We start from the raw sequence: 21,477 nt of genomic DNA, 5'->3' as shown, positions 1-21,477 counted from the left end.
TAAACCTGTCTTCCAAAAAGCTCCAATTAACTGCCAGGCATCCTGCAACCTCCAAAAATAACAGTGTTCACAAAGTAACCTTTTGTCACCAACGTGTCCATGCACACTCCCAGAGGTTGCAGGATAAGAAAAAAGAGGAGAAACAAAGTCAGTAGTGGCATTCACAGTCACCTCTGACTGGGAACAGGTACAAAAACACAGTAAAAAACTCAGCCAGGCAAATGACCACTGCTGTGGCTCAGGGATGCCAGTATTTTGGCAGAGAATCCTTTTGTGAATATCCCAAGGAATTCCCTCTAGGTAAAGTGATTGGTAAAGTGGGACAATCTTGAGCCTTCAGAAATGACATATTTTTGTTTGTATTGTACCCAACAACAATTCCAGAGGCAGACCAAGCACAGCAGGTGGCCACTCTACACCAGAACTAAAAGTAGGTACTATTCCTGTTTTTTTGGTTTTTTTGGTTTTTTTGGGTTTTTTTCCAAAGTTAGCTCCAAACCTTCAATAAGCAAGAATCCCTTTCCTTTCCTTTTTTGGCCATCTGGGCTTTGGATAATCTGAATTTGCTTTCTACTTCTTCATGGTACCCATGTTCCCATTTCAGCAGAGCAGGACAAAGGAAGGACAGCCCTCTGTGCACATCCCAGCCCAGCCCAGACTGGCACTGCCTCCCTGCCCTTCCCAGGCTCATTTGCTCCCCATGGAGCTGTAACCCACCACTCATCAACCACTGAGTAACACCAGCCTTGGTGCTGTCAGCTCCAACCCAGCCACAGCAGCTCCTCCCAGAACAGGGTTTAATCAAATGTTGGAGGGGCTGGGCTGAGGCTGCATGGGGGTGTGACTCCCCAAATGTGGGGTGCAATCCAGCAGAGCCTGATTAGAGCCCTGGGAGGCTGCAAACCACACCTAACATCCCAGAAGCTGTGGCAACCAAGCAGCTGAAGCCCTGGCAGCAGGCAGGGCTCCAGCAGCCCAGCTCCTCCACCTGCTCGCTGTGTTTATCACTCTCTGGGCAAGCAACACCACCCTGCTATTCCAAGCACTTTATTCAGCACCACAATGGCTAATTTTAAATTCTGAGAGATCAGCTCTGCCAACTCTGCTATTTAAAGTGCAAGTTAAATATGTTTGACATTCTATACCCCAAATGACAACAAACCAGAATATTTAGACCAGCAGTGTATCAGGCATTTATTTATTTATTTCTCTGTCAGGCCTAAGTGCTGCACCTTTTCATTTATATGCTGCTGTTTGCCCCACAGGCATCAAGCTGTTAACATGTACAGAAGAGATTAAAATGAACTTGCATGCTGGATGAGGTATAAATTAAAATTATAGTACTGTCAGTCATGAATCTCAGATTGTTTCTCAAAGTCTCCCAAAATGCATAATGTCAAGTGAGCCTCTGTTTGTTGCTTCAGGAAAGGCAAAAATGTATAATTTTTCAGCAGCACAGTCAATATGAATTCTAAGTAAGTTGTCCCTGAGCCTGTGATATAAATATGCCGTACTAATCGCATGAGTTGTGTATGCAAGGAAGGTCCAAGTGAATAAAAGGCTTTAAAATGGGATGTGAGCAGCATTATTCACTGTGTACCTTCCAGTGCAAAGCAGATTGGGGCTGCTGGATGCTCTAATGCCACTCAATCCCCGTGCAGTGTTCATGTGACACAAAGAGCACCAAAGCCCATCTCCCAGCACAGCAAAGAGCACCAAAGCCCATCTCCCAGCAAGCAGGGGGTTTCTCTGTGGCCTCTGGAGGAGCTCCTTGGCAGCACCCACCTGGTCTCGAGGGGCACGTTGCTGTTGAGCACCCAGCTGTCCTGCAGCTGCACGGACTCGGGGGTGGTGGCCAGGTCGTTGGGCGCCGGCGCGGGCGCGTGGATCTGGTTGCGCCGGTTGGTCAGAGAGTTCCTGTTGAGGGAGTTGGCAGAGGAATGGTGATGGGACAGGGAATGGTTGTGAGGAGGAGGGAGAGGCGGCCTCAGCGTCGACTGGCTGTGGTGATTTGAAGGGCCTAGAACAGAAAAGAAAGACAAATCACAAATGTGTGTGGTCACACTGCTCTCCTCGGCGCTTTCAAGGGGCTGCTGCCTGCAAAAAGAGACTGTGCCTCTTGGACCTGTGGGCAAATCAGAGCAGTGATTGCTTGAGATCAAAGTGCTTCCAGCCTGCACAGCTGGCATGGTGACAACATTTAAATTTAAAGTACTTCTCAATGGATTGTCCCTAGAGAAACTCTCCTCAGTGGAGCAGCCAGGACAGCAGCCTAGCTTGACCATTTCCTACATCTAGCAAGAGAAAATTTACCCCTCCTTTTTCTATCAGGGACTTTGAGCAGATGAACCTTAATGGATTAAAAATAGCTTTTGAGAATACAGTCTTTAAAGTCTATAAAACATAATCAGAGAAATCAAATCTTCTTTCATTCACTGTATTTTACCAATCAGCTTCACATGAACATGATTTGTGCCAGCACAAGAAGATTAAACTCCAAAAATGAAAAGAGAGCAACAAGGCAATGATGGTATCTTTCATGTTATTCCATGTGATCAGGATTTTGCCTGTATTTTTCTATTTAGTAATGCCACAAACACACAACAAGATCTGGAAATTATGCAACTCTTTCAGTCTCCTTCATTGAAAAGATGACAGATGATATTTTTTAGTGATAAAGAAGGATATAAACTTTTCTCATTCTTTGAGTACTGACATGATTGCATTGATAATGAAAAATATTTTTTCTAATCATTGAGGCAAATGGATTAAAATAATAGCACATAAAAAGAAAATCTGATAAGCAGGTGTCATTCCAACATTGTCACTTTTCTAAACATAAATGCAGACTGATAAATAAGTTCATGTGCAATTCCACACATTGCAATAATTTATGTCTAATAAAAACAGCAAAAGAGAATAAACAAAACAAACACTATTATGAACTGTATGCTTTAGACATTGTGTCAAATTGCTTTCTAGTGAACATTAATCAGTAATACTAGAGAAATGAGAATTCTAATGATGCATGTTTGTTTTTAGAAACTGAAGCAAATTCTATACTTAATGAATCAAATATTAAAAAGAAAACATCACAAAACATCATTTGCAGCAAGACTGATCTTTGTCATACGAAACAAAGAAGTCGAGAAAAGCTGCTGAACCGAGTAACTACTGTAAGTTAATTAAGACCAATATTTATAAAAAATACAAAATAAGCAAAAAATATCAAGACACAAAACAAGAGCCCAAACCCAAACCCCAGAGCAGCAGGAGGATATTTCACCAGCACAGAGCCCTGAGCTGCAGCAGCACTCAGGGACAGGGTTAGTGGTGAGCTGCCAGGGCTGGGCTAAGGCTCAGACTCGAGGATCTTTGCCAACCTGACTCCAGGGTTCTACACAACACCCCAGGGGCAGCTCTCTCCTGGCACTGCTCTGCAGACTGCCTGCCCAGGGAGAAGCAGTGAAAGTGCCTCTGAGAGGGAGCAGCCCCTTTGGAGAGAGGCTGTTGATTTTCTTCAGCGTTTCTCAGTGTTTGGGGAAGCACAGGCTGGGGAGGAACAGACCCAGGTTCACTGGGACTTACACAAAGGGAGTACAACTTCTCTTCTGAAAGAAACTTTAAGAAATGAATGAAAATAAATTCTGCATCCTCCACATGTTGCCTTAACACCACAGAGCAGTTTCTTTATCTTTCTTGAATGTCTGTTGCTTGAACATGCACCCCATGGGAATGTCATCTGCTCTAAATACAGTCACCTTCCAGGAACACATCCCACATTTTAAGGCCATCATATGTGCAGCTCTCCTCACTATCCCTGGCTAGGTCTTATCTAAGCATAAAAGAGACTGTGTATTCAATAAAGTTTGATGTTTAAAACCCCCATTTGGACCTCCAAGAACATCAAATCTCTAATCTATACTAGGTCCTGTGCCATTTCACAACAGCATGCAGAGCAAGACACAGCAGGAAGAAAATGTGTTTGGACAATATCCACATGCACAGAAGCTTAAGTGAAATTACTCTCCTAGTCTGTGTTCTGACTTTAAACAAAGCATACTTGGATTTCAATAAGTGAATATTTATGAGTGATAAAATACAAATATGTGCCCTTGTGTTAACAGTTACTTCAAAAGATTCCTGTGCTTCATGTTTTCTCAACTTACTTCAGATGCAGCTTTTCCTTCTCAAGGATAAGTACAAAAAAGTCATACCCACATAAACAAAACAGTTTTGCTCTGAGAGCCACAGCAGCACAAATAAAGACTCTGAATCTTATTACCACAATATCATGGAGGCTGTTCTTAAAAGTGAGCCAAGTAACATCAATAAGAATGAACAGCATTTCTGTAAGATGAAGGAAGCAGGAGCTGAAATCAAATTACCACAAATTATTTAATCTGCCTCAAGATTCAGTTCCCACACAGTAAATGTAAGATACTTTAAAAAATGAGCTGTGCAGAGGTAACTGAACACATACTGCAGCTGCAAAAACTCTGAAATCTGGCACAGGACAAATGTGGCATTTCATATAGAAAAATAAATACTGATATTAACATCCTATAGCTATTATATAGCTTCTATTAAAATGTATAAAAGCTTATATATGTAGAAAGTACCAACTAGGGAACGTGCACACACTCATGTACATGAGAGATAAAAGCTTAATATGCTGCTTCTCCATAAACCTGTTCAAATGAATCAAAAGCAGGAGCTGAACACTGTTGAACTTGCCAGGGATATAAAATTGGATTCACATCTGAACATCTGAGCACTTCTTTATGAGCATCTTTGCCTAAATTAAAACTTCACCAGCAGTACCTGCAAATCTGCTGAGCTCTGAAGTTCAGAGGAATGAATCACTTGTCCCAAAATAAAGGATCCAAAGGGATTGACCTGATGGATCCCACGGCACGACATGCTCTGGCCCCCTGGAAATTGTCTTTGATTTGGAAGCTTAAACACAATGAGAGTCTTGATGGAGTACATCTAGCTTTTTACATCAGGAAATAGATTTTATTTTTGATACAGCAGTAGCCAGCATTGGGCTGAGGGAGAATACTGAGGACATGATGCATTTTTTCATCTATTAGCTGAATTAGTCATTTCATCAAGATACACTATACAAGCTGAAACATTTAGGATTTAAGGAAAGTCTTTCAAAATCATAGTGAAAATCGGAGACCTGGAAATCTGAAATACTTTTAAATATTTTTTAATTTCTCGTTTAAATTCACATACAGACAACATACCTAATTCCAATCAATTTTAGTACACATTGATTGTGCTGAGCATTTTCAAAAAATCACAGCCTGGTGTCCACATAATCAACATGTGATTCTTCAAGAGATCTTACTATAGTTAAGAATATCAGCAGCACTCATTTCAAATTAGAAGCTGAGTGAGGGTAAATTGTGTTGTAATTAAGTAATCTGAGAATACAAAGTCTGATCTGTGTAGCTTTGAAGCAATCATACACTATCCAATTTACTTATTTGGGTTTAATCAGAACCCAAATACTAAAAAAGAAAAAAAATATTTTGCTCAGTTCATTCTTTTATCTGATGAAGCATTTAAACAGAGCACATCCCTCAGTAGCAGTGCTGCTGTGGCACAGCCTGGCAGCCCCAGGGCTCACAGGGCTGCAGGTACACCAGCACTTCCAAACATCACTGCCCAGCTTTTTTACAATTCAAATGGTGACTAAAATACAAGAGAAAATTCACATCTGCTTTGACATGGTCAAATTGTTTTTGGTGGCTCTTCCCAGGCTTTGGTGCACTCACTTAACTCATGCTCTAAATCCAAGCAGCACAATGATCTGAGGAGAACAAGTTGATCTCTCACTGCAGAGATGAAATATGAAGCAGAAAAGGCAGCATCCCTAATCTGAGCAAAGCAATTGCTTCCCTGCATCCCAGCTCTTTGTCAACACTACCTCAAAAAAGGAATGGAGATTGTATCTTAGTTGTGCTGAATTATCCTCCCTGGCATTATTAAATGCTAAAGAGACATTTACACCTCCTCATCATTCCTTTTCACTAGAGAACTAAAAGAAAAAACCCAAACATGTATTATTTTTCTGAAATGAACAATGACACAACTATTACCTTATGCTTGAAACAATGCAAATACTGAACAAAAAACCCCCCAAAACCAAAGCTGATGAATTGAAAAAATAATTACAAAGCCCACAGACAACCCTTGCCAGCCAGCATTAGAAACCTCGTGTGCAGCACTCCTCTGTTTTCTCAAGGAAACCACATCATCTGCCATCACAATGAGTAACGGGTGTTTCACAGAACCACGGGGCCACCTTCCAAGCTAAATTCATCTTCCAAGGCAGCTCACATTACTCTGAGTCAGGGGGAGCAGAAAGCACTGGGATGCCAGCAGTGTGACAGAGCCACTGCTGTCCCCAGCCCCAGCCTTGGCAGGGTGGGACCAGGGCTCCCGCCCAGCAACACAGGCTGGGCTTTCTGCTGGCTCTGCTTCACTTCTGTTTGTTTCTTTATTCTCTACATTATTTTGTGCAGGGCTGTAGTGAAATGGCATCTCAATGTTGTGAAAATGTTTTCAACGTGCTGTAAAGGAAAAAGTTATCTCATTCCTAACCATGGATTCCATTACCTCTCTGTCTTGCTGTTCTAAACCAAGACATTTGCCAGGTGCTCCTTCTTTTGTCTGCCTGTTTTTTACACTCTTTGAGGCAAGAATAGGTTGAATGACTGGCTGTCATCCCAGATTGTACATTTCAAACTGAAAATTCAGTAAATATGTGATATGAAACAGTAAGTCACTTATCAGTGTCTGCCAGTGCATTGCAGCCATGTCCCTAGCACAATATTACAGTAGAAAATTAAATGTTGCTCTGACAAAAAACCAAACAAAAACAACAACAAAACAAACAAACAAAAAAATCAAAATACCACAACCCAAAGTAAAAATACCCCATTGCTTGTCCACAATATCCAGTGTGCACAGTCATATAAGCAAAGACAAAACTAGACCCTTCACCAGGAGTCAAGTCTAAGGGATTACAGACATATAATCACTTCTATCAAGCGAGGGTGACCCACAAAAAGGTTGAAACTCACTGCCCTACAAAACAGCATTATCTGAGACACCAGTACTGATTATATTTGTTGAAATACATCACTTAAATATTCATTATCCCACTGCATGAGGTACACGGGCTGCATGAAATAATGTCTGGTCAGTGGAAAATCACATCCCTTCAATAATAATGCTTTATGCAGACCCAGTGTCCTGTGGTACTTTATACATGTAATATATGTGCATATTACACATTTATGAAAAGGTAGGCACATTATTGCAAATTTTGCCTATTGTAAAAATGAGTCACAGAGAAGTTGGAGTTTTCTTCTTTCTAACTGAAAAACAATCATCTCACATATTTTTCAACCTATCTGTTAATTTAGTTTCCCGATATTGATATAAATATAAAATGTATTTCAGAGAGTTTAAGGATGTATTTATCTTCTTCAGCTCAGGTACATGAGCACTATTCACACTATTGTTTGAAGAAGGCAATGATGGAAGAAGAACTAAAAAGAAAAGCAGGCATTTGTATTTCTATGCAATGAATTTCATTATTACTGTCATCATTACTATGGAACATTTTAGTGCAGAAAGGTAAATATTCTCTAGACTTGGCTCTGCAGAATGGGAATGAGCTGGACCCTGTCTAAAGACTCAGACAAATTCTTGCCTGAGCTCACACAATTTGAAGCACTGGGAATCACACCAAAGTGAAAATGAAGATTTTTCTGAACAACAGACAGAAATTTCAAAACATAAATATTTAGGCCAGCAGTGGAACCTGGTGACATTTTCCTGATAGGATTATGACCTGAAAACTGCTGCTTCTCTGGCTGGTCTGAACATTGTCATGGTGACATAAAAATGACTGTGCCATAATTCCCAATCCACTGTCTGGAGTCAGGTGCAATAGAAAGTCATCCCTGAAGCTGTTACAGCAGCTCTCAGGATCTTGCATCACCCAGTGAGCTGGAACACATTTGGTTTCCAAGGGGCAAAAGAAATGCCAGCCATGGGTGGTTTAATGCAATGCACTGCCTTGATTATTTCAGAACCATCACAGAACATATTGCATGTTGTCCAAAACACTCTTTTTTTTGTTAAACTCAACCTCCTAAAAAAATTATACCAGAAAGAGCCTCTCAAAATAAATTTCCAAAGTAATTATGTCAGAAAGAAGATCTAACAGGAAACTGGGCTTTTTAATAAATCAGCCTTCCAGGTGCTGCAGATCTTTAAGAGAAGGAATGGTCCATCAGTAGACTAATGATGTGGAATCTTTCTGTTGTTTGAAGAGTCAGTAAGGTCAAGTTGCACCACTGAGAAGTTTGGCAGCTGAACTACAAATGAAACTAAATATATTGAACAAGGCTTTCAGCATCACGCAATTTCTCTGTTTCTGAGGCAGTATTATCATCTCTTCCCAGCAGCACTAACTTTTTTCAACTTCTGAATTTTTTTTATTCCATCTTATACTACTGCCTTAGGACAACTCACCATAATACACAGTGCACACCAATTTAGATTTTTTTTTTTCAGTTCAACAGCAGCAGCAACAAAAATATAATATTTTTCTTGTCTAAGAGGAAGAAAAATTCTATCTTACTACAATGTTCTTGAACGAGTTTCCAGGGTTTGACCATTTTTTTTTTCCAAAAATACTTACAATCTAACCCCTTTGGCCCCAAAAATCATGAAAATAGTAATTAAAAACAGTTTTACTTTTAGGCTGAACCAAATGATGGAAATAAACACTGATATATAAGCATCATTAACATGAAGGCTCACTGACATATACCAGCAAATACAAGTTTCCTGGAGGAGCTACCTGGGAGAATTCAATTTCATTGCTCCTGGGAAGCCAGTCATTTACTGTCTGGACCATCTGTTTCCCAACATGTACAACAGGTAAAAATAATTTGTGTGGAATATATGGAAAAAGTAAGAAGAATGTTGTATAATTCTAGAGTAAAGAAAAGCAAATATAATGCAATGTACATGTTGCACTGGATCAGGCTTTTCAATGGGTTATTTCTCTTTTTAAAAGCAGGCACAATACAAGGAAGTACAAGACAGAAACAAGGATTTGTCTGCCTCCAGGGTACTGCAAGCTGCAATACTACATGACTGGCATTTCTTTCACAGGCAGTGAGATTTCATTTGAATTCTTTATTGGTTGCTATTGGACTAAAAAAGGAAAGTCACAAACCATTCAGATAAGAAGTCCTGTTCAAGTTTCCTGACTTTTCAAGGTACCAGAGATGTTACCTTCAGCTACCACAAGTAAAAGATTCTTAGGGTACTCCAGTGAAACCATGGATTAATGAATAAAATACAGATTATTGTAAAGTGCTGTATCAAAGCCCTCAGACAGTTTATCGCTCAGCACACGAGCCAACATTAATCCAGCAAATCTTAAACAATTCTTTAAAGAAAGTTTTTTGTGTGTAAAGGGAAAAAAAAAAAAGAAAAAAAAAGAAAGAAAACAAGCAACAGAAAACCAACTGCAACCCCATAGTCACACATGGTAAAACAGAAAAATGAATGCAAGATGATTTCAGCTGTGAGAATGGTGGGCCTCTCTCACTGGGAGCTTCTCAAAGTACAATGATGTGAGTCTCTGCAGGGGCTGATCCCAGGTCCCAACTCCCCCAACCTCAGCCCTGGCTGGCCCTGGGTGTGGCAGAGCCCAGCCCAGCCCCAGGGATGCTCTCAGGCACTCCCAGGGATGCAGGGCAGAGCAGGAGCCCAGCCCAGCCCCAGGGATGCTCTCAGGCACTCCCAGGGATGCAGGGCAGAGCAGGAGCCCAGCCCAGCCCCAGGGATGCTCTCAGGCACTCCCAGGGATGCAGGGCTCAGGGCAGGGCAGGGCAGGAGCCCAGCCCAGCGTGGGGAAGGTCAGTGATGGATTGGGAGATGCTGGAGTGCTGCCTCAGAACAGCTCCATCCAACAGCCCTGCCTGCAGCTGGCTCCCAGTCTGCTTGGAGACCAGAAAATTAACTGAGAGCAACAGCAGCGTGATGAGGCACCCACAGAGCTTGTGCTGGCCAGCAATCCTCTCAGCAGCACTGCAGCAAATACTTCACTGCTACTGCATTCACCATGGAAAAATCTCCTGCAGGCTAGAGACTCACACTGTAGCACAGCAGAAAGGGAACAGCCCACTGAAAACTTTTTCTAGGTGGAAAAGATCAGGTTGCCTTCTCTAAGTAGCACTTCTGAAATCTTGCACAGACTTAATCCTTACCAAGACATTAAACCTCCATGCAATTCTGTATTACATGAGCTTGAAGAGACTCTCAGAACAAGGCTATGTTTCTTTAATTTCCATTTATTTTTAAAATTAAATACACCTGTCTAATCACTTACAATTAGCAAAACAGGCAGCACCATCACTGCTCATCCCCTGGGGCTGTGTTGCCTGCCCAGCTCCCCCAGCACCACCACAGTGCAGCCCTGCTCTGGGCTGCCACTCCAAATATGCCCTGCTCTTCCCTTGCCAGCATGGGGAAGGCACTGGAATTCCCACTGCAGAGGCTGTGTAATCATCCTGGCAGGTACCAAACCCTGGAGTGTTCCCACATTACCAGAACTAACAGAAGGCAGGGAACTGAAATGCCTTTCAGCAATGCTGCTTGTTGCCAGTGTCAAGGGGAGAGGGAGCAGCACAGCCCTACCCATCACCTGCAATGAATTCCTGAAAGCACAGCCTCACCCCAGCTACTCACACAGCACCAGCTTCACAGCCCTGCTTTGTCTCAAGGCCATGCTTTTATTTTTCTGAGCAATGCCAAGTAAAAGCCACTCAAGTAAAAAGCCACAGAAATATGGTATTAATTGAGAAAGGAGGGAGCAGATTCTGTTTCCTACTTAAGGAATAAAAACCAGCTATCATAATTGCATTATACTTCCTTCAGAATGTCTGAGGCTGCCACAGAACTAAGTGGTGTTTAACACTGTGAAGAGAAAGTGAAAACAAAAAACCTCCCAAGTGCCATGCTGTATTGATAATCATGACAGTGGCAATACTACAGAAGAATTTAAAATTGGGAAAAGAGGATGACCACAATATTTTATCCAACTGAAAGTAGAGGAGACTAGAGAGTAGTTAAATACCAAGACTGCAATTTGGGTAAAACCTCTGCAAAAATTGCAAGCAGCTTTTTCTAATCAGAACCTGTGTCTGAAATTTCAGCTTTATCCTAAGTGTGGATTTCTGGTATCCCTTGGACAGAAAAGGTTCAGGGAAGGCAAATCCATAATAGGATGGATGAATTTCAGCAAACCTACCAAGGAAGGAAAGGTTTTGACACTGAAGTTGGCTTGTGAAGTCATGGCAGAGGAGAGAAAAAGAGCATTCTGCAATCAGTCAGATAATTAGACTTTGAGACGTGGGGCAAGGAGAGAGTCAGAAGAAGAGAAGGAAAAAATACACAAAATAAATGTGTCCTAAGAGCTCTTACAAGAGCTTCTTCCACAGAGAAATGAAGCTTTTGACAATCATGTGATACATCTGTGGGTCAAATTCAAATCAGTAAGGAATTATCAGCAGATGAGAGTAGAGGCTCATTGACACCCTGGTCTGTACCATGTAATACTTGGGAAGAGTAAATTTGGATCAGATTCAGTCTGATACACCTGGATCAAGAGTCTCCCCCTCCACTGGTGTGAAGCAGTCTCAGGACCCATTGCTGTTTCCCCCTCTCATGAGCCCACTAGAAGAATGAGCCCATTTACATTAACTTGTTAACGCTCCTAATACAGCAGATATTGAATTGCAATTCTATATTTGAAAAATCCAGTAAGATTATTCTAATTTGATATCACAACTAGGATACAGAATGACATCATACAATCTTCCTATTTCTAAATTAATATGCAAGAAAAATCTGTGTTAAGTCTTTCCTAATGCCACATTTAGTACATCAACACTTTCCTTCATGGACCTTCTATGAACCACATTGTCAGAGGAACATTCAGGAATAGATCTGTAGCTGTGAGTCTCCACACCAGCAACAGTTGCCTTACAAATTAAAAAAATAAATATATATATATCCACTCATTTTTAGTAATTTTTTTTTTTTTTGTGTGGTTATGTGTGAAAGATTTTAATTCACACTCATTTATCAACTCAGACAACTTCACTAATGGGGGAATTTATTCTGATAACAAAAAATCAGACTGCACTTTCAGAAGGTTATCAGAAGGTAGGCACATGTACATGGTATCTGGATCAGGAATAAGCATAATTTATTAACACAATTCTTAAAAATTAGGGTTTTCTTATACATAAAGGAATATGATGCCCACATAGAAAAGATTTTATTTCAAATGAATGCATCTGAAAGAAATATTGTCAAGCATGGGAAGGCAGAGGAGACATTAAACTGGACAGTTAATCAGGGTAGAAAAAGGGACCTTAAACCAAATAATGTACTCTTGGCAACGTTGACAGTGGAGGTTTTATCTCTCAAAGTGACTGCAGTCAATGTCACGTACACAGAAATGATCAATACCAACAACCAGATGCAACAACAGTGGTGACACTTGGTGTTCTCTACAGAATCTCTGCTGTGTGTTCTTTCATGTGCTTCACAAATAAAGTCCAATAAGGCAAGGACAGTATCTGAATTCCATGTGACAAACAAAACAGAGAGCAGAGAACTCATAGGGAATTGTGTGACCAAACTCTGGTCCACCAGTTTCACCCACGTCTTCTTCTTCCATATCTGACACATTTCTCCAGTCACAACAAACTAAAACATGTGAAAATTAATTCCAGTGGGTGCTGACAGAAAGTGTCCCATGTTTAACTATTGTTTCAAACAGGTTTGGTTTGGGTGATTTGTTTTTTAAAAGCAGACTATTTCAATAACACCTGTCAGTAAGCAGAAACAAATGAGGAAACTTCTACACTGGATGAAGACCCAGAAATGCAATACTGGTCTGTCAGACCTGTTACAGCTGTTAAACAACAACATAAACCCCCAAACCAATGTCACACAGCCAATTAGAGATTTTTCCAATGATAAATAACACAAGTCCCACCCATTGGGGTGGTTTGGATTTTTAAGCTAATGCCCAATTAATATATTTTTAGAGAAATACAAGAGCAAAAACTACCCTCCTACAGGGCATGCAAGCCAGTCATCCTTAAAGCTTGAAGACTGACCTATGCAGAATTTCTGCATCAAAGTAGTCTGGAATAGAACCCAAACTGCACATTAGTGTAGGATGCTGACAAGCATCTTGATCTGGTTTCACTATTTCAATTTAGCTGCATATTGTTTGATACTGCTCAGGGAAATATGACAAGCTGTGCTACGAATGGAAGGGAAGAGAACCAAGTCTCTGTTGCTGTACATTATGTTTTTATTAACTGAGACTCCACAAAACTCTAAATTTATGAAATACTGTAGAAAAATTATTAAATTATTCATCAGTGATAAGACAATTAAGAAGCAAACTAAGGAGCAAGTGGAAGCTTGGTCCTGAGGGAGAACAGCTGGTCTTCTCATTAAAACTCTGTTTTGGCAGCAAAATACCCTCTGAACAGAGGGAACCTGCTGCTAAAGCAGCCTCAGAGTCAAATTTAAGAGCAAGTGACAAAGACAGGCTGATGTGAAGAGCAAGGAGGTGCCCTCTGGGTAGCAAGCCACACTCTGGCTGGTGCAAGCCACACTCCCCCTGCTCCTGGCAAAGAGGTGAAGTGACTTTATTGTACTTTGGGGCCACAACATGACGTGGAAGCTGCCTCAGCCACTTTGTGCTGATGCACTACAACGAAATTAACTTGGAACTCAAGGGAAGATGTTATTTGTACCAAATCAGCCAAGAGCTGAGCACAGAGCCCATGGTGAGGATGGTGTCGGGTCACTGAGCCACCCCCTGCTCCTGCCTCAGACCCCCTGTTCATCACAGTCAATCTGCAGGGCCCAAAAGGGCAGTGGGTCAGTAGACCCTGGGAATTTCCTCAGCAGGAGCAGCTCCTATGCAGGGTGTGCTGGACGTGGCACTGCCCATCTGCACAGAGTGCAGAACCTCCCGTGGGCAGCAAGGGATGTTCCAGCCCCGAGGCTGTGATGGGGCAGGTGCTAAAGCAGGAACTGCATGGTGTTAGAGACATAGGAAATCTTCCAGAGGTGAAGAAGAGAAGGGGATGAGAAAGGGAAGAGAAACACAGCACTTTGGTGCAATGTTTTTCATGAAGTTGAATCACATGCAAAGAAAGCAGCCCCTGCTCCAACAGGCTGGAGCACAGCCAGAGCTCTGAGGGGGTCTGAAAATTTCTTCATGAAATATCATTGCTCCTTTCCTTCTCATCCCTCTGCTGCCTACTATTTTTAGTATTGTGGTTTTTTTTAAGCTTGTTGTTTTTCTCATACTTTCCTTTTGTGGTTTTAATATTTTCCCTGTCCTGCTATCAATAGTTCAGGAGATTTGCCCCTTGGCTCCTCACCTCTCACAATCCATCCTCCAAGATCACCCACCTTAAACACTCAGCGAAAAAAAACCAACCACTGATAAACCAGCTCTCACCCACAGAATTGCAAAGGACCTCTTATGACTCCATTGCTGAAATACACAGTGACTAGTGTGATCTGTGTTCTTAAAATATAGTATTCTTAAAATATGTCTAAAAAAAAATCCACAAAACCCCAAACATTTCTGTAGCATCTGCTGAAATATGAAGTCCCCACTCGCTGGCATTCCTTGTTCTGGATGTTTGAGAAATTTTTTCAAATAACATCACGGTGCATAATTTCTTTTGTGACATAAAAACACAAAATTAGATGTTCCATCCTGATTTTGGAAAACTCACTTCCTAGATAGATAAAAAAATGGTAGTAGTTTTCCTCTCTTAATGCCATCCTCTTTCCTGTATTTCTCCATGTGTGTGAAGCATCTTTACAGCTGAAAGCAGAAAGACACAACAGAATTTTTTCCTAATCAAATAATTCTGCTTAAAATTGTTATTCCAAGTCTTGCAAAGATTCAAACATCTTGCATAACTGGCAGGAATTCTGACATCCCTGCACAACACCAAATTACTCTCAGCCTGCTTCAAAACCTGATTGATCACATAAAATATAACAATTCCCACTCCAATCTTTCTGTACCTATTTGTTCACTTAGGTTAGCTGGCAAAAGAAGCATGTTAGCCTTTTCTCTGCTCCAGATACGTCATACCAAAGTGGGTTTTGCATAAAGAGAAATGGCATGCTACTATCTTTGTAACATTTTTAGAGCCTTGGTTATAAATACTTCAGATGATGCTCAGACAGAAACTCAAGTGATGCAGGTTTCAGCTCTTCACATGAACAGCAGGGAGAGTTACAGATTTAGTCTGATTTGGACCTACACTAATTTATCCCATAAATTTACCCCAATTTATGATCAACAAAAAGGAGAGATAAAATAAAATTTCTGATGGGATGGGATTTATACATATCACATAAAAATGTATGAGGTACACAGAGGTATCTGCACATTCATAGGTACTGGTTGTACAGCTACACACAGGGCAACACTGCTGTACAAAAACAGGAACAAATAAAGAGCCCTCTCAGCCCAGAGCCAGCCCAGGGAGGGGAGAGGAGGAAGCAGGAATAAGGGGGAAGCAGGAATAAGGGGGAAGTAGGAATGTGGCTGAGGGAGAGGAGGGGGTGGCCAAGGCAATGCAGCATCCACTGGCTACACCCTCCCCAGGTGAGAGGGAGCTACAAAGGGACACAACCACGAGGGCAGACCAGGAGAGCTGGAAAAGAAAATTTTTCTTTAGGCAAGATTTACAGTGAAAAAAAACCTGAGGAAACAACCAGGAGAACAGTGAAGGAGAGGACAAGGGATGTGCTTGGGCAGGAGGAATGCAGTATTGAGCAGGGTAAACTCTGCTTCCCACTCCAGGCACACCTAGGGAGCTGTATCACACAGAACCAGCTCAAATATTGTAGACATATCTGTATCTTTATTTACTTAACACATACAAATTTATTCCTTTTTCATTAGTGCTGCAGATGTGAGCAGTTTGTCTTATGCAAACCTTCCCCTCAGACCAGCAATACCATCTTGTTTCCTAGTTCAGAGACATTACTGCAAGCTCCTAAGATATCCTTCTTAAAGCTCAGTATTATTTCAGAGGGTTTAGAACATAGGGAATCCACAGCTATGCACCTGTAAACTAGAACATTGAAAAGATACTTTCATAGACACATCCTTATTCTTCTACCACTACACCTTTTGTAAAAGTAAATCCTTTTTCTTTCTCAAGAAGGAACAGTTTTTGCAAACAACGTTCCTGTTAAGAAAAAAAAAAAAAAACCAACCCAAACCCACAATCTTAAGCCATGTTAAAGAAATTATTTAAATTCTGCTACTTAACACATTTGATTTGCAAGGGCCAGCCTCACCCAAAGGAGCAAAGACTAATAAAGGAATTCTTTTAACCCCAAACACTTCAAAATACCATTATTTGAGTAAATCCTATTCAACCAATGAAAAGATAAAATTAGTATTTCTATATGTTATTCTATACTCATAAAAACCCAGTCTGTTTTTTCCTAAGCTAACAAACTGAGCCGTCTCTTTTTTATGCATTAACAATTAATATGGGTTCTGCTTATAGACATCTGTAATGCTTTGGGCTGTATTTATGGTGTGATAATTGTCATTTTGAGACACAGAACACCAAGATGATAGAAAGTCATAGCTGAACTGTTCACTATCTAAGGGACAACACTGCTATCGTGTTCAAAATACTGCCCCAAGCAATGAAAAGTTTCATAAATCTCTTTTTTTTTACCACTGTTGTCAGCTTCTATTTTTGCCTGTGGCTGAATGTGATTATAATCTGTTTCCAGTGTACAAGAAAACAAAGTGATCTAGAATATAATGAGTGGGGAACATTTTGGAGCCCTCCTGAGCTGCAGGATATTTCCAGCTGCTAGCAGAGCTGATAGCAGACTTAATAGAGCTAATGATTTCTAATACCACTAACACAAGGCTATTTTCACAGTGGGTAAATAATGACTCTTTTGTTTTGGAAATAGTTAAGGAGTCATGTAGATGTTTGATAAGTACATGATACAGTATAAATGCTGCAATATTTGGGTAACCAATGGTGGATTACACCATAGCTAGAAGATAATATAGTTTTGTATTTCCTTCTAAGAACTTAAAAGTTTATAACCCTGTTAAGGCCAGTGAGACAGGAAGGAGATTTCACTGTAAGCAATTACAAGTAATGTTTTAATCTAAGCATAAAAAAGCATTCATTTGTTTCAGTGCACTGCATCTTTGTTTTTATGTTGGTAATTAATATTACAAATCTTCGCTAGAAATAAAATAAACACTAATTGGGTAGTAAAAGAAATTTTCTTGAGAATTGAATGCAAAAACTGCATCAATGGGGCAGACTATGAATAGCATATATGCCTTCAGTGTTTGACCTGATCATGACTGCCTGTTTCTGATAGAATTAACCATATTTGCTTGGTTTCCTCATTTCCCTGTGTGCAATCTGTGTTCTCCATTCAAGGGCCTGTGCTTCCAGCAAAGAGATTTCCACTCCTTAGGCTGCAAGACTCCTTCCAGGCATTACACAGAAAAGATTCCCTATGGTAAAAATGCATTTCTTCTTCCCTCTTCTTCCCTCCAGAAGTTCCCTTCCTATAGAGACTGCACATACAGACCTCCTATTTTTCCTTTAAGAAATTTGAACATTATTTCATATCAAGTTCATGGTGGCTGTAAGGAGTGTTTGGGACTTCCATCCTACTCTCTACAGCACTCTGCATGCCCAGTGCAGTTTTGCTGCAGCAGGTTTACTGCTTTTGGAGCTTTCTCACCTGTAGCCAATCCCAAACAGGATTCCCTGGATGGGACTGTGTTTGCACATCTCCCTCTGTCACCCAAATGGGTGATGCCAGCCAAGCTGTTAACAATCCAAACTTCTTAATGGGAACAAAGAAATAATGATAACTGATGAAGGCAAAAATGTAAGGTTTAAATAAAATAATTCAAGCTAGGCAGAGCTTTTGAAGTCAAAATAAAAGAAATAAAAGGACTTACAGTGCAAATGGAGGATAATAAATTGTGTAATGCAATAAAGCAATATCTACCCATTATAAACTTTATAGATTTTAGGAAAGCAGATTATAACCCCCATTGTGATTCATTTTCACATATCTTGAAATATTACAGGAAGCAGGCAAAAATAATTAAATTCATCTAACTGTATTTCAAGGTATGGCTTCACTGGTTAAAGAAAATGCAAACTTAAGCAAAGAGTCTGATACAGCTGCTGGTGTCAAACTGAGAATGCAATCTCTTCTCTGGTTTGTTACTGCCATTGCTTCATTATTAGAAGAAATTGTAGATTGGAACAACAGAAATATTTCATGGTCTAAGAGTCAATATCAGATTTTGTTTGTGCTGGTGATACAGCAGTTCTAAATGACAGGTCAAACATGCAAGGAACAGCATGAGATTGTTCCACATCAAAATAAATCAGGTTAAATATTGTGAAAAATACGTCCAGTAGGGACTCCAGGTTCCAAATGAGGTTTAGTATCAGAAGGCCAAGAAATACAGGGTTTGTAAATTCATATATTTGACAAGCAAATCAATGAATCTAAACATAAGGAAACAATAGCATGATCAAGTAATGTGCCAACTGCAATCACTAACTTCAATGACTTGTTCAAATATTTATTCTCCCTTAGCAGAGTGACAGGGAAACAGGAAAGCCACCAGATGCTAACACTTTCAGAAAATAATAGGTATCATATTGATTCCTAAACACTAATACTCAGAAATCCACCTTTTCTTTTTTTTTTTTTAGCAGAAATAAAGACAAATTTGAGAGACATCAAAAACTGAGCTAGAGCAGAGAACACAGCAGGTATAGCACTGCCGATTTGAGATGGATGTCAAAGGCCTACACAATGTAAAAACCAAGAATATTGAGCAAGTTTGAGAACAAGATGGATAAGCTGCTCAAAGAATAAGAATTAAGGATTGCTTAATTAAAAACCACTACAGTATCATAGGGCAGAGCTATATTACATGTATTAGCATATAAAAAATGAAAAAGTAGGCATTTTGGAGATCAAGGAGCTTTTCTGTATTGATACATGAGTTGTAATGCCAAACAAAATTAGATTCAAACATGTAGATCAGGAATTTACAATAGGAATAGAGAGCTGTTGAAGAAGAAGGTAATAACCAGGCAGTGAATTCAACATTTTTATGTGGAAAATGTCTAAGGAATGGAAAAAGTCTAGTAGAGAATACTTAACAAAAGGTCTTGAAAACTGAGAAGATACAGAGGAAACAAATCTTCCCAAGTCTAAAAGCAACCACATTTTCTTAAAAATAATTAAAATACAATGCACTAGGCAGTCCTTCAAAGGGAAGCAGAGCTATGTAACAGGTGGTGGGACAGAAGATGCAATTCAGTGTTGACAAATGCAAAAGCAACTTAAAATTCTTCTACTAAATGCTGATTACTGAAATGAACACCAAGAAGAAAAAGGTGTGGAAGGATGCATTTTTGTGAGCAGACCAAGGAAAAAAGCATAATGCAGTGAATACTCCAGGATAACACTATACATTCATAACAATGGAGGAAAACAAAACTGTAGTGTATCTGCTATGCTGTGACATCAAGTGTTGCATCCTGTTACAGCAGAGAAAGACAACCAGGGGCTCACTTACAACATGCCTTGTGCAAACACCAGGAATGAGCCAAGTTGGGAAACACAGCCTGATTCACTCTCCCTGGCTGAAAGGTGATCTGTGCTACCCCTCACCCATCCTCCCTCATTCCTGCCTAGCCCTGAGAAACTAGCAGAAAAGTGTCTATTTAACACAACTGTGGTCTGCAAAATAGATTAGCATACCCTGCCAGTGTCCTCCCTGCAGACAGAGCTGAGCTGGGCTCTCTGGGAGCAGAGCACACACAGAATTTCCAAGGACCCTAACACACACCCTGCTGGGCTCCAGGGACACAGGGACAAACATGTTCCCCAAACTCTGAGAGCTCTGCATTTGCAATTGAGCCTTAGAGAACACAATCCCGGTATTTATTGACAGTGGCCCTGAAAAGCTTGCCCTCTGCCTCAATGTTTTTCTGTTAGAAAATTAAGAATTAAAAAAAAAACTACAAGGTGTGCAGACACAGATATATGTTGCTGAAGTCTCAGCTGAGTAAAGTCAGTGTTTCAAAATCAGTCAATAATCTCTTCAGTGAATTCTTTCACTGGTGTTTTAGCAAGACACACATGCATGTCTGACTAAGGCAGCAAGGAGCAGGCACTTACTGTAATGTCAGCACTGAAGACAAGCACAGAATTTGGCCATATTTTGATGTGCCTTGGACTAATAAACCTGCACAAAGGGTCAGGTAGCCAAAAGGTGGCTTGTGACTGACTCCCAGGCACAGCCATGGATACAATCAGTGGTTTCAGACATCGCAGTCAGGTGCACTGCTCCTGCTCAGCACAGGTGTTTTTCCAGCAATCACAGCCCAGAATTTCTTCTGGGAGATCACCTATGCTGCCAAACCCATAGAAACACACTTCTCTACTGGCATAAACCCACACTTGTGTGGCAAATCCAAACACCAGGTTCCAATAACCTGTTGATCAAGCCCAATGTGTAATTTCCTAGTGTGAAGAGCTGTTTCAAAAAGGCTGTGAGCACACTTACTGTGCAGGATTAGATTCCTGTCTGGATGCTTCTCAAGGGTCTCAGGAACATCTCCTGGAAGCTGTGTCTGACTGCACCTCCCACTCCTTTCCCTTTCCCATGTGGGCAGTATGGTCAAGCTCCTGTGCCCAGGGAGAGGGCAGAGGCCAGCCTGGGACATTCCAAGCTCTGCAGGTATCTGGTGGCTCAGTTTCCCTCTGGTTCACCCTAAAGGATCCCTAAGGAATGAGGGATCTCCACCTCCAAGGGCAGGGGTCCTGTGCCCACCTTCTAAGCACAGTTTGAAGCTGGACATAATCTGCACTGAAAGAAGGTGCAGCTTCCTCTTCAATCCAGCCACTGGGCATTACATAAATTATTGTTTTCACTTGTGAGGCAAGCCAGTTATTGCTGGATATTGCTCAAACGAACTGCAGCATCATCCAAGTAAAATAACAAAGGCATCACTTAGGCACAGACTAAGTACTGATATTTCTGTCATAAATGATAAATAATAATACATTGTATTCAATTTTCTAACATTTCATAACTTTTCAGTGAAAGAGACAATACTCTTCTGTTCTCATTTCTTGGTAATTCACATGGCTCCTTCTAACCAGTTCACAAACAATAAGAACACATTTTTCTTCAGATATTACTAGTTTACACATCTGATTTTTTTTAAACTCAAAGCAATTACAAGCCCTGCACTGCAAACAAAG

The 21,477-nt window shown here is 40.6% G+C and overlaps 1 protein-coding gene across 4 annotated transcripts in view; it reads right to left on the bottom strand.

The window, feature by feature from the left end:
- TENM2 (teneurin transmembrane protein 2) overlaps nucleotides 1–21,477 on the bottom strand; it is a gene marked incomplete at its 5' end in the record, with an annotated part of 475,212 nt that overhangs the window by 174,341 nt on the left and 279,394 nt on the right. For all 4 annotated transcript variants that reach the window (XM_079319918.1, XM_079319917.1, XM_079319915.1 and 1 more), the window contains one exon: nucleotides 1,786–2,020. In XM_079319918.1, coding sequence (XP_079176044.1) covers nucleotides 1,786–2,020 — 235 coding nt within the window. The remainder of the gene's footprint in view (nucleotides 1–1,785; nucleotides 2,021–21,477) is intronic.

Source organism: Erithacus rubecula, assembly GCF_903797595.1.
Source record: "Erithacus rubecula genome assembly, chromosome: 16".
In the NCBI taxonomy this organism is placed as follows: Eukaryota; Metazoa; Chordata; class Aves; order Passeriformes; family Muscicapidae; genus Erithacus; species Erithacus rubecula.
The sequence above is the reverse complement of the archived record's forward strand: the minus strand, read 5'-3'. Positions and strand labels throughout refer to the sequence as shown.